Source organism: Pleurodeles waltl, chromosome 2_1 (genome assembly GCF_031143425.1).
Source record: "Pleurodeles waltl isolate 20211129_DDA chromosome 2_1, aPleWal1.hap1.20221129, whole genome shotgun sequence".
In the NCBI taxonomy this organism is placed as follows: Eukaryota; Metazoa; Chordata; class Amphibia; order Caudata; family Salamandridae; genus Pleurodeles; species Pleurodeles waltl.
In genome coordinates, this window is record NC_090438.1 from 771,886,864 (window position 1) to 771,903,184 (window position 16,321).

Genomic DNA, 16,321 nt, shown 5'->3' on the forward strand with positions numbered 1-16,321 from the left:
TCAGTGTCATCTCCGGCCCTTGATTTGTGGTATTCGATGAAGCCTCCGAATGGCCTGCCACCGAGTCGGCATCCGAAGAGTGACAGTTGCCCAGTATCGCAAACATGTTTGTGCTAAGAAGTGCCATCTCCTCCACTGCTTTTGCTTGTTCCCTTGCCGTTTGCGCACCATCAGGTCAGTGCGTAGTCCTTCTACGGCGCTGGGGACAAGTTATAAGCCATTCTCCTGTGGCTTGATCAGGGTCCGTCACCTCTGCCAATCGCTCGGCATGAAGCCAAGTCCAGATGTCTTCTGGGGAGGTGACCCCCTCGGGAATAATAAGGTATACTTCATGGAGAGCTCTCTGAGTTTTCACTTCGTGGCAGAGTAAGGATTGCAAAGCCACTGCACCTCAGCGGAGAAGTCGGGGAATGCCATATTAGTGGCATTCTCGAAGTGCCAGAGACCTTTCAAGCGAAACAACTGTAGGATTAAGTCACAGTAATTCAGAAACCGGGCAATCAGTGGGCGTGGTCTGACCCCCGCCGGTGGTGTCCAGGTGTATAGTGCCCCCTCTCAAAGGAAAAAAGTGTTGGTATCTTACCTTTCAGTACCATAGAAATCACCCAATCTTCTCCGACCAGTTCAACTTTGGGACCCTCCCCGAGCTCTGGGAAGCCAAGGAATCGGACATTGTTGTGGCTGAAGCGTCCTTCCGCATCCTCCGCTCACCGATGAAGGGCCTCAAACTTCTTCTGTAGTTCTTGCACCTGTGTCTGTAGGCCTTGGAAGGTAGGTCTCATGCTGGTGAGCACTGATTCCTATTCATCGACTTTCTCCGTTAGTTTTCGATGGTCTGCTCTAAGTAAGTTGACTTCTATGGAGACCGTGTCAATCTTGGCCTCCAGTGTGGTATTAGAGTCAACTATTGCCTGCAAGATTTGAGCAAACTGTGCAAAATGACTGCAGAGGGTGGTGTCCAACCTGGCCATAGGGTCCTCTGATGTATCCATCGAGGTTGCATGATTAAGGTTGCATAAAGGTTGCATAAAGCATCTTGTCCCATGGGATTGGGGTCTTGGTTCGCACCATCGTGCAGCCAGGTCACTGTCTCAAGCAATAGTTCCAAACTGTTAGTATAAGGATTCCATAGTGATGCACTTTCTGTACCCCGTTCCCCAGTGCCGTTAGTCAGATCCGCGTTGAGGCTTGGGCACCCCTGATCCTGCATGCCACAGAGGGGACAACCACTACTGCATTACAGTTAGAGCAATCACAGGGCAGTGTGTCAAGCTCGTCAGTGGATACCCAGATGTAGGGTTCACAAGAAATCCATAGTGAAGCGTGGGCACCCCCAATCCTGCGGGCCCCAGAGGGGCCAACCACTACTGGGTCAACGTTAGAGCAATCACAGGGCTGTGTGTCAGGCTCATCAGGGGATACCCAGATGTAGGGTTCAAAATAAATCTTGCAGTGGAGGGATTGGGTGTCAGATTAGTATCAATACAAATTAGGCAACTTGGGACCGCTGTGCTAGCATATGGCCAGCCTGCGTTGAAGACCCTGGGTATGCACGCCCTGGCGTCATTATAGCACCAATATGTCAACGTCTCTGCTGTGCTAGGTCCTGGCCCAAAGTGTCTGTCCTTAGTTCCCAGTAGAGGCGATAAGAATCAGGTGGACTAAGGATCAGAGTGACCAAAGTGGTTTGCAGCAATGAATGTCTCCTCCATGTAGTAGATTAGTTATAACAAGATAGTAATTCATGGGCCTCCTCACCCATGCATAGTCCCAGAGTCCGCCAACTCAAGCCACTCATAGTTGGAGCAGGCTCATCGCAGGTCACTGAGCCTCATCATGCCGTCAGCGTATATCATACTCACAAGTCTCTTTTCACGCCATAGCCTGGGGCCCTCACTAGAGCTCTTGCAGACCACTACAGTGCTCACCTCCACTGCGCTCTCTCCCCACAGGTGATGCTGCACACTACTGGCAGCTCATCTTTAGTTGGGAGTTCCTTGTTCCAACTCCAGGCCTCCAAACTGCAGGAGATCTTCTGCCCCGGGCGCTGCAGTGACAGTGCGCCCAAGGGCACGTTTGGGCCGTGCCCTGTTCATGCCGGCCAGGCCCCATCTCACCACGGGCCTGCGCTGGATCCTCTTCTCAGCCCTCTCGGTGCGCCAGATGCCAGGGCTCCACCAAGTCCAGCGGCACCACCGCAGTGTACGCACCCGATGGGCACGCAATCCGCTTCTCCGGCATCCATGATTCCCCCGAGTTCCACCAGGGCTAACGACGATGCCCCAGGGGTTCAGCAGCACAGGTCCGGTAGGATTATGTGAGATTCTAGGCGGACCGGGCCAGAGCTCAGTAGATTGTGGCTGTCAGGGTCGCCATGTTGGCCACGCCCCCTACCTGCCTACTTTTTAATGTATTTCATTGCAAGTAGACATATCTATAGTTCTAGCTGTCTTTCAGTCTACCTATGTCTGCTGGGCTATCTGTCTCTCTACCTACTTTATCGCCTGTTTATGTATCAACATAGTTATCTATGAGGTTATGTATCCTTCTATTTGCCTATCTGTCTGCCTCCTCATCCACCTGTTATGTCTGTTTGTCTTGTTATTTTTCTTTTCACCTACGTTTCCATCTATCTGTCTACATAAATGTATCTATCTATATAACCTTGCTAAAATAATAAACACAAGAACAATACGAAAAATAAAGACTGACATTTTATCGATACGTTTTTAACCCCTTCGCTGCCAGGCCTTTTCCCCCTCAGGTGCCAAGGCTTTTTTTTGCTATTTGGGGCAGTTCGCGCTTAGGCACTCATAACTTTTTGTTCACATAAGCTACCCACGCCAAATTTGCGTCCTTTTTTCCCAACATCCTAGGGATTCTAGAGGTACCCAGACTTTGTGGGTTCCCCAGAAGGAGGCCAAGAAATTAGCCAAAATACAGTGAAAATTTCATTTTTTTCAAAAAAAATCGAAAAAGGGGCTGCAGAAGAAGGCTTGTGGTTTTTTCCCTGAAAATGGCATCAACAAAGGGTTTGCGGTGCTAAAATCACCAGCTTTCAGGAACAGGCAGACTTGAATCAGAAAACCCAATTTTTCAACACAATTTTGGCATTTTACTGGGACATACCCCATTTTTACGATTTTTTGTGCTTTCAGCCTCCTTCCAGTCAGTGACAGAAATGGGCATCAAACCAATGCTGGATCCCAGAAACCACAACATTTCTGAAGAGTAGACAAAATTCTGAATTCAGAAAGGGGTAATTTGTGTAGATCCTACAAGGGTTTCCTACAGAAAATAACAACTGAAAAAACGAAATATTGAAATTGAGGTGAAAAAATCTGCATTTTTCTCTACGTTTTACTCTGTAACTTTTTCCTGCAATGTCAGCTTTTTGAAAGCAATATACCGTTACGTCTGCTGGACTCTTCTGGTTGCGGGGATATATAGGGCTTGTAGTTTCATCAAGAACTCTAGATACCCAGAGCCAATAAATGACCTGCACCCTGCAGTGGGTTTTCATTCTATACCGGGTATACAGCAATTAATTTGCTGAAATATAAAGAGTAAAAAATAGCTATCAAGAGAACCTTTGTATTTCCAAAATGGGCACAAGATAAGGTGTTGAGGATCAATGGTTATTTGCACATCTCTGAATTCCGGGGTGCCCATACTAGCATGTGAATTAAAGGGCATTTCTCAAATAGACGTCTTTTTTACACACTCTCTTATATTTGGAAGGAAAAAATGTAGAGAAAGACAAGGGGCAATAACACTTGTTTTGCTATTCTATGTTTCCCCAAGTCTCCCGATAAAAATGATACCTCACTTGTGTGGATAGGCCTAGCGCCCGCGACAGGAAATGCCCCAAAACACAACGTGGACACATCCCATTTTTTGACAGAAAACAGAGGTGTTTTTTGCCAAGTGCCTACCTGTAGATTTTGGCCCCTAGCTCAGCCGGCACCTAGGGAAACCTACCAAACCTGTGCATTTTTGAAAACTAGAGACCTTGGGGAATCCAAGATGGGGTGACTTGTGGGGCTCTGACCAGGTTCTGTTACCCAGAATCCTTTCCAAACCTCAAAATTTGGCTAAAAAAACACATTTTCCTCACATTTTGGTGACAGAAAGTTCTGGAATCAGAGAGGAGCCACAAATTTCCTTCCACCCAGCGTTCCCCCAAGTCTCCCGATAAAAATGATACCTCACTTGTGTGGGTAGGCCTAGCGCCCGCGACAGGAAATGCCCCAAAACGCAACATGGACACATCACATTTTTTTAAAGAAAACAGAGGTGTTTTTTGCAAAGTGCCTACCTGTAGATTTTGGCCTCCAGCTCAACCGGCACCTAGGGAAACCTACCAAACCTGTGCATTTTTGAAAACTAGAGACCTAGGGGAATCCAAGATGGGGTGACTTGTGGGGCTCTGACCAGGTTCTGTTACCCAGAATCCTCTGCAAACCTCAGAATTTGGCTAAAAAAATCAGATTTTCCTCACATTTCGGTGACAGAAAGTTCTGGAGTCTGAGAGGAGCCACACATTTACTTCCACCCAGCATTCCCCCAAGTCTCTCGATAAAAATGATACCTCACTTGTGTCGGTAGGCCTAGCGCCCGCCACAGGAAATGCCCCAAAACACAACGTGGACACATCCCATTTTTTGACAGAAAACAGAGGTGTTTTTTGCAAAGTGCCTACCTGTAGAGTTTGGCCCCTAGCTCAGCCGGCACCTAGGGAAACCTACCAAACCTGTGCATTTTTGAAAACTAGAGACCTAGGGGAATCCAAGATGGGGTGGCTTGTGGGGCTCTGACCAGGTTCTGTTACCCAGAATCCTCTGCAAACCTCTAAATTTGGATAAAAAAACACATTTTCCTCACATTTCGGTGACAGAAAGTTCTGGAATCTGAGAGGAGCCACAAATTTCCTTCCACCCAGCGTTCCCTTAAGTCTCCCGATAAAAATGGTACCTCACTTGTGCGGGTAGGCCTAGCGCCCACAAAAGGAAATGGCCCAAAACACAACTTGGACACATCCCATTTTTTTTTTACAGAAAACAGAAGTGTTTTTTGCAAAGTGCCTACCTGTGGATTTTGGCCTCTAGCTCAGCCGGCCCCGGGGGGTCAGAAATGGCCTCAAATAAATTTGCACCCCACCCCCTGGGGAGCGACCCTTGCCTACAAGGTCGCTCCCTTTGCGTGACGGCGCAAAAAAAAGATCCCTGGTGCCTAGTGGTTTCTGCCCCCTTTGGGGGCAGATTGACCTCAAATCGGCCGATCTGCCCCCAAAGCGGGCAGAAATGGCCTAAATACAATTTGCCCCTCCAGGGCAGCGACCCTTGCCTAAGGGGTCGCTCCCCATCTCCAAAAAAAAAGAAAAAAAAAAAGATTGCCCTGGAGGCCTAGAGGTTTCTGCCGGGCGCAGAAATGGCCTAAAATAAATTTGCCCACTCACCCCCCCCCCCCGCGGGGAGCGACCCTTGCCTATAAGGTCGCTCCCCTTGCGTGACAGCGCAAAAAAAAGATCCCTGGTGCCTAGTGGTTTCTGCCCCCCTTGGGGGCAGATTGACCTATAATCTTCCGATCTGCCCCCAAAGCGGGCAGAAATGGCCTAAATACAATTTGCCCCTCCAGGGGAGCGACCCGGGGACGCTCTCATCTGTAAAACAACAACAACAACACAAATCTCCAGTGCCTAGTGGTTTCTCCCCCCCTTGGGGGCAGATCGGCCTAATTAAAATAGGCTGATCTGCCCCCATGGGGGGCAGAAATGGCCTAAAATAAATTTGCCCCCCAGGGGAATGGCCCTTGCCTAAGGGGTCGCTCCCCTTACGTGAAAAACAAAATAAAAACAAAAAAATCCCTGGTGTCTAGTGGTTTCTTGGCCTCATAAAAATAGGCCAATCTGCCCCCATTACCCTTCTCGTGTAATTATGCAGGGTCTCACAGAATTTTTAGGTAATTCTTTGTAGTTATGCTATAGCTTATTACACAAGTTACACCCACGCCTACTCTTTTCCAGAAACACCCCTCCTCCTGAAATGGTCCCACAATTCCTTTTTGCCTGGTGAGATGCTTTATATTCCACCCTGCACTTGCAGCGTCCACAGGTACATATGTCTCCATGGTTCAAACAGCTCATCTGTCCAGTCTGCTTCCCCGCCCACTCATCAAAAGGGTTACCACTTATCTAATATAAAGGGAATCTAGCCTCTGGGTTGTGACTGAATCCAGGTCAAAACTGTCAAGCCTCTAAGTCTATAGTGGCCTCTGACTTACAGGATCAGCTACCTTAATTTCTTAATGTCAAAGTGCGTGTTGCTGGGGAATCAATAGTTACAATCACAACTCCATCACTGTTTGTTTTGTTTGCCCTCAAATTGAAGCCCAAGTAGCAATTCTCATCGCAATCCCCATTGCTTGCTAAGTTTATTCAGGTGATCTTTATAAATGTCAGCCTATGTGGGGCATGTCTGACAGGTTTTGATCTCTGCAGTCAGAGCTTTCAAAGAGAACATCTTTTCAATTATCACTGCCTGACCATTCCCCATTTTCCTTTCTTCTTTTTTCTATCTCGAGTGGTACACATAAGTATGTACAATATCTGGGAGTTACACCCAATTGAAGAGCCCCACTCAGGGTGAAACTGGTCTTGGGTTGCTTGTGTTCTCGTTCAGGGAGGATCAGCCCTGGCAGTGCGAGCAGGACTGTTCCTACTGGATCTGTGTGAAGACTGATTTGTATGTGGTTGGGTCCAACTATGGTGCCATGATGGGCAAAATGATGAGTTGGAATGATTCCCTGAGCAATTGCCATTGATTAGACTTACTGTAAGCATTTCTCCCATCGCCTTTTGAGTGTCTGATTAATTATCTAAATCCCTCATTTTGAATCATCCGGTAATCCCACTGGGTCCACTAACAGAAGTTACCAGCCCCATTGGGATATAAGATCCATAGAAATACCACAGATCAGGATTATTTCATTTGGAAACTTTCGCTGCTGAAAGCAGCCAAAATCTAATTGTGAAATACCAGGCGAAATAGGAGGATATTGTTGTGGAAAGACAGATTTCTGCAAGGTATTCCCTCAAATCCTATAAAATAGCATATTTCTGAGTTACCAATGTCCGCAGTGTCAGTAACATCTGGGAGATGTAACATTCAGTTGTCAGAAATATCTGCAGGCTTCTTTTTTATATTTCTATCAGCTGCTTGGTGTAACTTCTTGCTTGGTTAGGTTAACTCGTGGGCATTCATACTTTAGGACAATCAGCGGCTCCCAATGCTTTCTGAAATGGGACCAAGACGTTTTGGCACTGCTCACAAATCCACCGACAAGTTAGCTTTTTCAAGGCCCTATCTTCAAATAATTTGATCTATCATCTACTGAATTTTATGTGTCAAAATTGATTTTACAAACATGTCCAAATTCGTAACTTAGTTTGAACCCACATTTAAGGGTGCTTTGTGCGTTGTTCTGACTATTTATTAACTCTTTATCAAATCTGTTACATATCAGTTGTATGGGTATGTCATAGATTCTATATTAAATGCATTGGAGAAAAAAATATAACCTTGTTCGCTGTTGCTTGAGTCAAAACATGAATACATTAATCACTGCATCAATATATAAGCTGTACCATGATTGATCACAGTTATATTTCAATTAAATGCAAGTTTACTATATACTTGAGGACGAAATTCAAGTGCAGAGTGTTCCAGATGTGGTCACTTTCACTCTGCTTCCGGCGTTTTTAGCACGCCATTGGGAACATATATTTAAATGTATTACTGGGAATTTATTCCAAAATGAGACACAGTTATACTGGAGATGAGATGAGATGAGATTGGATGAGAAGGGACTGGATTGGATTGGACTGGATTTACGCATTGGCCCATAGAGGCAGGTTCTGTCTGGGCACTGGCCATCATGAGATTTGCTGGGCTATGCAATAGAATTAGAAGTGAAGAAATTTGAGCCTGGTCTTTAATTTTCCAAATTAGATCCAAATCAGGACCTGTTTTCAAGTGTCCTCAAGCGTCATCCGTAGTCAAATTGAGAGGATCATTAATATGCATCCAGAAAAATGCAGAAGTTTGAACGACTTCTTGACCAGTGTGAAGAATCCTAGAGGCCAAACTAAGAGTCGCAAGTAACTGTATGCTGGGCAGAAAGGGGAATACCACCCTGTCCGATTTGTAATGGCGGAGTGTTCCAGTACCCAGACTTACCCACCAGATCTAAGAATACTGGGCTTGATTTTACATAAGCACTTCAATACAAATATTTTAAAAATAGTTTTAAAAATTGACAGGTCCTTATGTTTCTCTCAGTTTTGCACAAATGCTCAAATGCATTCAAGGAAATATTTGCAGCTGGGTTTTGCTGTGCATCAGGGGTGCCTTGCCAAAGCGCAGACTTGCTTATGACAGGAATGCTTTGAGAGACAAAAATACCTTAAGACCCTCCTAAGTCAACTTAAACAAACATTTCACTCACCTGTTCCATTTGGGCTGCTGTGTGGCCTTTTGCACCCTGATAAACCATAGCGAGAGCAGTCGAGATACTCCATGGTGAAAAAAATACATTGTCCCCCTTGTGGCTCTCTATAATGTTCTTGTAAAAATTGAGCGCAAAGTTTGTGTTCGCCACAGCTACGCCTGCAGGGAGGTAAAGTGTAAAATATAATGAGCATGCTCTGCAGAGACGTTTTTGAAAACACTCACACTGTTAGTCCATGCAATAATTAGATTATTAGTCGAGTGATTGCACCAGATCTCACTTACACATATGTACTCAAGGAGAATTAAAAAAAAGTCAAAGGTCCACGGAATTCATAATGCAGATCCAAGCTACGGTAATCTTTGCTGTAATTCTGTGAAAGTTGTTTTAATTACTATCTGTTTTCCGAGTAGCTGCACAAAGCAGCCAGACTGACTCCTGGAGCCAATTAATAAAAGACACCATCCCCTTTCCTAAATGTTCTATGTTAAACTTCCATATGAGCCAGAATGAGGGACATACCTATAAGTGGTGCAGCACGTGCTCTGGGACTGGGGGTCAGAGGTGTGAGGGCCTCTACACCCAAAGTGTTTCTGTACTTGACTACCGAACTGATGGCAAGGGGCCTATTCCTCTGACTTGCACATGGGACCATGATATCTGTGCTAAGCCACTGGCTTGAACGGAATTTAAAAATATATCTGCTTATTTTGCAGAAAAATTGAAAATACCTGAAGGTGCCAGAAATATGAGAAGAAACAACAAGGTCAATTCACAAAATAATGTATGAGTATGGGAAGGTGTACTACAGGACTACTCTTTCATGTCCCCTTGGACGCCTTTGTGAGTTAGTCCAAAATTTCCAAATCCCTATGAGTAAAACTGCAAAGAGAACAAACCTCTTTCTGTTTGCACTAACTCTATACGGGCACTCCTTATATATATACTAACTGTATCTGAATAGCCCTTGTACACTTCAAATGTATTCCCATTTTAGATGCTTTGTAGCCAATTCATAAAGGCATGCAAAATAAAAAAGAGCACTACAGGAGCCCAACACTACATACTACAAAATGCCTTTATAAATAGGCTCTGATATTTCCAGATCTATAAAGCCAAACTCAAAATGGTGTCATGTCTTTTTTATTTGGGTCATATCCCTTGGATACAAACACCTTAGGTTGAAAAGCAGGAGATTAAAAACAAGCTAAAACACAGAAGAAAGGAATTGGTAAGTGTTAATGGTTGAAGGTAAGACTTATGCTAATGGCAATGTATATTATAAGGGGAGGGTGAGGAAACAAGGGGAAAAGCGACCTCACCAATTAAAAATATATATACAGGAACAGGTAAGTATTGCGAAGAAAGGGTAAAGAGAGCAAAGCCTTAGGATTAGGAAAAGAATTCAGGGAGGGACCCTGGTAAGCGTAAGTCTATTTATGGGTGTGGATAGTTCTTCACACACGTAAAAAACACTCAAGGGGTGGAAAAGAATATGCTTTAGGGAATTCTAAGGCGTGAGTAACCTTGAAAGTATGTGAATACTGACAAGCAACTATATCTGTGGGCATCTATATTATCCTCACATTCTCCTTTCCCTCTTGGAAAATATTTGTTTTTTTCACTAAAGAACAGTGCAGGTGTAAATCACTTTCTGGGGAGAAGGGGAATGAATCACCCTAGGATTGGTGGGTGTGTTGGCAAAGGGGTTTCTCTGTGGATAAAAAAATGTGCATTTGCACAGGGGATCATATTGTGTCTGTGCTGAGTTCTCTCTACTGTGTACTCCATACAGCAGGAATGTGATCCCAAATGGAATATCAAATGACCTTCCCAAGAATCTGCTTGTAAATCTGATCTAGCACATCTTTCTGTGTGCTTTCCTGGGATTGTTTTGTGAATTTCAGAAAGTAGTAAATCTACACTCCGATATAGGTGTAAATCTGGAAGCACATTTACTACTTTCTTGGCAACTAGGACCCAAAGTGCCCCATTGATCTGAAAAACACAAGGGGGCTAATTCACAAAGACATGAAAGGATATATCAAAGAGTATCTGTTTAGTACTATTTATGTGATCTTAGATGCCTTTGTGAATAAATCCCAAAAGATTTAAATGGAAATAATTGGAAATATGCAACTCATTAACATACACAATTACCTCAGTAGTCTTGTTTTACTTTGCTATCCCGAAGAGGTACAGGGGATGTGCAATGGAAGATGGTCTGAAGGCCCAATACCCTAAATATGAATGACTTCTAACGAGGAGGAGTGAAGATGTACGCACTATAACAGGATAATACAGAAAATGTAAAGAAGGACAAACATTTTGTAACTTCACATATAACGACCAGGTCTGCTCATATCTCATTTCAATTGTTTGCAGAAACATCACAATGACATTGATTTTGATTTGCAAACCATCACCAGCGCACTTCACTTAAGAAGTCTGTTTCAAACCTTTAGTTTGCTATGACATTTTCCTAAACCTGTAGAAAAATAGCTCAGAAACAATGGCATGTATATAAATCTTCAAGACACTCTTCACTGTAACCACAAATCAGTACAAAAGGGCTGCAGAAGACTTACAAGGTCATTTCAAGTTTGGTGGAGCAGGGACACCACCTAAACTAGTAGTGTGTTCCCACTCCACCAGATACAATGTACTGTATTCCTTTTAGAGTTTAGGGAAGCATTGAATTTCTGATGACACAACCTCAGCTGCCTCCACTATTGACAGCCCCTCTGCCACAGAATGATCAGGTCGCAGCGATGGTTGCCCCACCCTGTTTAAATTATTTACAAGTAGTTGTAGCTGACAAAGAGGATTGGGAAAGAGTTTCTTGTAAAGTGATCATCACATGAGAGCTCCCAAACTGAGAATCAACCGTGGACCTCCGTTTCCAGCATCTTGCCGGTTACTGCTGTGGCACAGCAGAGACAATAAGTAAGATCTGACCATTAATTAACCATGCCCACTTTTTGCATCAATAGTCAGATTCTTGATATAGGCCTAAGCTTTATATTTGCTTGTGCAACAAACTAGTTTCAATAGTTTCTTGATTATGGGCGGATGTGGTGGCTGCCTAATTAGGGCATGTGAGATGGAGTCCCACCACTTCTGAGAGTCACCATCACAGTAAAAGCTGTATGAAGCAAGTGTCATCAGCTTAATTTCTGACTTTTATGTGCTACATTGCATGTGTGGACCATTGGCACATAATGCTACAGCCCTGCTGCCATATATACAGTGTGCACATGAGTCAGGCATCCCGTTTTTGACTGCAATAAGGATGTATCTGTGCCCTTAGATTCGACAAAGCTACCCCAGATCACCACCTGCACCACTCATTAAATGTGTGTGGCTGGTGAATGGGAAAAGTTATCAAGTCAGGGAGGAAGCTTCAATAAAAGTCTGTACACAAATGTATGTATTATATGGTGTACTCCAGGGTCCAGATCATTAAACATCAGCAGTATTTCATGCCATTGGTGGTAAGCTAAGACCTTTTACCAATGTATTACGAAAGCAGGTGTCTGGCAGTGGCAAGGTATGCACAGCATGCTTGTGCATACATGTTGGGTGGCATGTACTGTATTTGTGGTGGTGATGTGCTCTATTGTTTTTTGTTGCTGCTCTATTTTTGAGCTGCATTAATACATTTGAGCTTATTCTGTTGTACTATGGTTGCATTATGTTTTGACTGTTTTGCTGTTTTGTGGCCTGCTATGTTTGAACTGTTGTTATGCTGCTTTGTGTTTGTTTTTGTTTTGAGTTCTTATGTTTTCTTCAGAGATGTCAACACATTCTGCAACATTTCCAGCCCAAAGCAGCACTTGTCACCTTAGCACTGCTCCCCCTTTCCCAACTGCTTATGGAACCAGTCAGCTGAAAACAATGGAAGGGACCATGTCTTAAATTAGAGCTTTCAGTGATCACTTCATGTGGGAGCGCCCTGGGGGTTCATTTGACCAATACCTTTTTGACTTGTCATGTCTGTAAAGTACTCTGTATCGTCTTCAGAGAGTTTGGATGTAGTGAGTGTTCGACAGAGCTTCGTTCTGGTTTAGCCTTCCTGCAAATAATATTGAGAGGGAGAGAGGAGAGAAACACTAAAATGACTAGGCTAGAAATCTTAACAAGCATTGGCATAGCCGATAGGTCTAGCTTTTTGGACCTTATAAGTGTTTAGACATGCAGCATATAAACCCCACCAATTACGTCATCTAATAGAGTGGTTAACAATTAATTTGGCATTGTGAGCCTCACAACATACACCACAAACAGAATAAGCAGTCTTTGACAAAGAAATTTAAACTGATAGGTAGGATGTACAATTTATAGGTAGAGAAAGAGATTAAGGGCCTGATTCTAACTTTGGAGGACGGTGTTAAACCGTCCCAAAAGTGGCGGATATACCACCTACCGTATTACGAGTTCCATAGGATATAATGGACTCGTAATACGGTAGGTGGTATATCCGCCACTTTTGGGACGGTTTAACACCGTCCTCCAAAGTTAGAATCAGGCCCTAAGGGTGATATGTGGCAAAGCAACTATGCGAATGTGGACTGACCAAAAAAGGATGCAAGAAACTTATGAAAAGAAACATAAAGCCATGGCCCCGTCCATTCACAGGTGAAAGTCAACGAAGGGAATCCCATACCAGCGATGTCTTTGGGCCAGGGAGCCGCTACATTGTTCTCTGCTATGCCTATCCATAGTGAGACAACAACACTTTTAAGATTTATTGAACTGGACATGAACTCATACAGTTGTATCGTTTAAGCATATAAAAATATGTTGATGAAAAGTCTGTCAGTTGCCTATATTTTCAGGTATCTTGGCAATAAAGCACTCTGGATACATTAGGTGAGATGAAAGGTAGGAAGTGAGCTGGTTGTTATACAATTCAAGGTGCATTTTTACCACCCTAAAAAAATTGTAAATCTTTATCCTAGAAATTATTTACATCCCAAATTTCTACACGAGTTTTGTTTTTTGGTTTTGAGGAAATCTTTTACCCTCCACTGTGACAAATTGTCAATGTGAAGTAAGTAGTCTTGAAAGAGCAGTCGTTGGAGGGCACAGCTCGAGTACTCGCTGTGGCGACCAGCACAGATTTGTGGTTTTGATCTTTAAGTAGTAAGCCTTTGACACACCTGTGCATTTGACACACGTTTCACACTTGCCTGTCATGTGAACTTCCAATGCTCACAGGCTCTTGAGGCTGATTGGCTGCTGGTGAAAGCTCCTTCCATTTTCAGCTGGGAGGAGGGACTACCTGCAGGGAAAAGAAACCTGAGCAGCCTTCCTGCCAGGAGCTTGGACACCCTGGATGGGAGCAGGGGTGTCCTTGTGCGCTTGCCTTGTGTGCTGACGGTGAACTCGTTGGGGAATGTTCACGGCTGGGTCACGTTCAGAAATAGGCGAATACTTGGGCCTCCTTGCTCTGTAGTTGGGGATGAACTAGTTCCATGAGGAGCAGGGTGGCCACTGATTTTCATAAGGCGGGCACAGTAGTGAAATGTCTACCACTGCTGAAGACAGCAACCACTGAGGATAAGCTTAACATTCACAGGCTATCAAAAACACAATTTTTCGACCAATAAAAGACCAGTTAACGGACCAGTCTTCCATGCCATTAAAGCTGACGATGCGTCCTACACATTAGTTACATAGATACCTGTTGTGAGACAATACAAACATGAAGCGTGGCAGCCTTGAAGTGTGTGCCGTGCTGATTAAAGAAAGGCAAGGGGCTGCCATGCTTAAACATGAAGCACGCGTCACCTGATTATGGGGAACATTTGGGAGTATTACATACAAAACATGCCTTTTCATGCAGGGTAGTAAGGGCTATATAAATGTAATTTATTTTAAACACGAGGGTGCTCAAGAAAACAAAAGGGAAGGAGGAAGGGGTTAAGGGTGGGTGCACGGTGGGAGGTGACTTTGTGGGGAGATAAAACCCTAAATAAAAATGGCAATTGTCTTGGAGAGAGGATGTGGCATAGCATTTAAAGCTGCTGACTTTGGAACTGGGAAGCTGGGCTCGTGTCTTGGCTTCAGCTCTCCCCATGCGTTAAAAAAAAAAAAACTAGAACACTTAAGTTTCAATCTTAGGAGCAGTTAATAAAAAAAGTATTTAAGCATGGTGCTGAGCCGTGTGGGCTCCAAAAGAGTATGGGGAATTAAAGTTTGTTTGCACACACATACACAGCTATATTTTGGTTGGCTAATGAGGTCAGCTGAGTGTGATTTGCGGGCATGAGCCAAAGAAGCCAAAATTAACCGTTGCGGATACAGTGCAGAACATGAACAGGAAACTAACAAAACACTCTAAGGCAAAGGAAAAAAGTAGTGCACCAATACTAAACTATGTGGGTAATAGTGCAATGATCGATGTAACAAGATCAGTCTCCAGGACAGGAACAAAACAGCCAAAAGGCAGGACAAAAGAAAGCATTTACCAAAGAAACCAAAGAAATGTTGAAAGCCAGGCCAAGGAACAAATGAAAGTGATGGGCGTGTGGTGGGCGTGATGAAAGCCAACATAAGTAGATTACAGCATATCGAGAGACAGGGCATGCGCTCTGCCTTGGCTCGACCTAAGAATATATCTTCCGAAATCTATTTTAAGGGATGTGAGTGAATCGGTCAAATGCACTCTCTCAATTTCTGTGGTCTCCAATGTAAAGGAGTGCTTTCAGGTGTCAACGGCTGCCCTGATACTGCTCTGACAGTGCTTTCAATTGCACCGGTCACTGTAGATGGGAACTAGCACTCATTTTTGGGAACTGGAATTTAGTTTTCATCAATGGTCTTTCACCAGAACAAGAAAGCGAAAGGCAAAAAAGGGAGGAGTAAGAGAAAAATAGGAACACAGTGTCAAAAGCAGAAAGCAGAGGTGAAAAAGAACCTGTATTCATGCGATAAAGAGACAGGAGTGTAGGATGATGGAAGAAAGAGGCATGGGGTAGAATCATGAATGGACAGCTTAGTGTTCATCAACCACGGGTATACATTGCTATTATAAAACATTGTACTGGGTGTTCCGTGCAGTGTGTGTCAGTATCTAACATTTGCTGGAGTACGTTTTGGTTTATAGCAGGACTGGCACGCAGCCTTGCTAGAGGTACGTTATGTTAATGTACAATCACCATTACACTCCATGCTGTGCACCTTTACCACAACACTTACTATACTCCACAAAGACAATATTAGTCTTAAATACGAATCACCCACTGCATTGGAAATTAGTTCAAATGTAGTACATGCTTAATTGAGGTACACATTGCTTTCTCCTTAAAAATAAGGTACAACTGCACATTTGGTCATTAATACCATGTTTAAAATAACTATAATAGGTTAGTACAAAAATTTGTACTGAATACCTGCCTGTTAAAAATAGAAGAACTCAAATTAACGCAGGGTTTGAAGAGACAATAGTTGTTAAAGTGATGTTGCATATAAAATAAACGCTATGTTGCCAATTCACCAACTCACACAGCATGCTGCTCTAATTTAAAACCACAAAAGTACCAGAAATAGACTAGAAGTACTGTGACCACAACAAATAACTTTATTTAGAAAGTGGAACTGGTTAAAAAATGCTTACCTGTGGCTATATCTAATGGATATCGTCAACCCCAACTGTAAATAAAAAAAAGCGTATTTCCGATCACTCAAGTTTCTACAGCATAAAACATACTAAAATTGCTTAAAAAATGCAGTCTATGGCGTCAGTGATGCCTAAAACATCTTCTCTGATTATTGACATTGTAGGAAAGTATGCATTTTACTTTCTAAT

The 16,321-nt window shown here is 43.5% G+C and overlaps 1 protein-coding gene across 2 annotated transcripts in view; it reads right to left on the reverse strand.

Moving 5' to 3' along the window:
* LOC138268422 (leukocyte elastase inhibitor-like) overlaps positions 1-16,321 on the reverse strand; it is a 108,851-nt gene that overhangs the window by 80,125 nt on the left and 12,405 nt on the right. For both annotated transcript variants that reach the window (XM_069218043.1, XM_069218051.1), the window contains 3 exons: positions 16,130-16,164; positions 12,487-12,583; positions 8,506-8,666 (listed from right to left, as the gene is read on the reverse strand). In XM_069218043.1, the coding sequence (XP_069074144.1) occupies positions 8,506-8,666; positions 12,487-12,502 (177 nt within the window). In that variant the 5' untranslated portion in view covers positions 12,503-12,583; positions 16,130-16,164. The remainder of the gene's footprint in view (positions 1-8,505; positions 8,667-12,486; positions 12,584-16,129; positions 16,165-16,321) is intronic.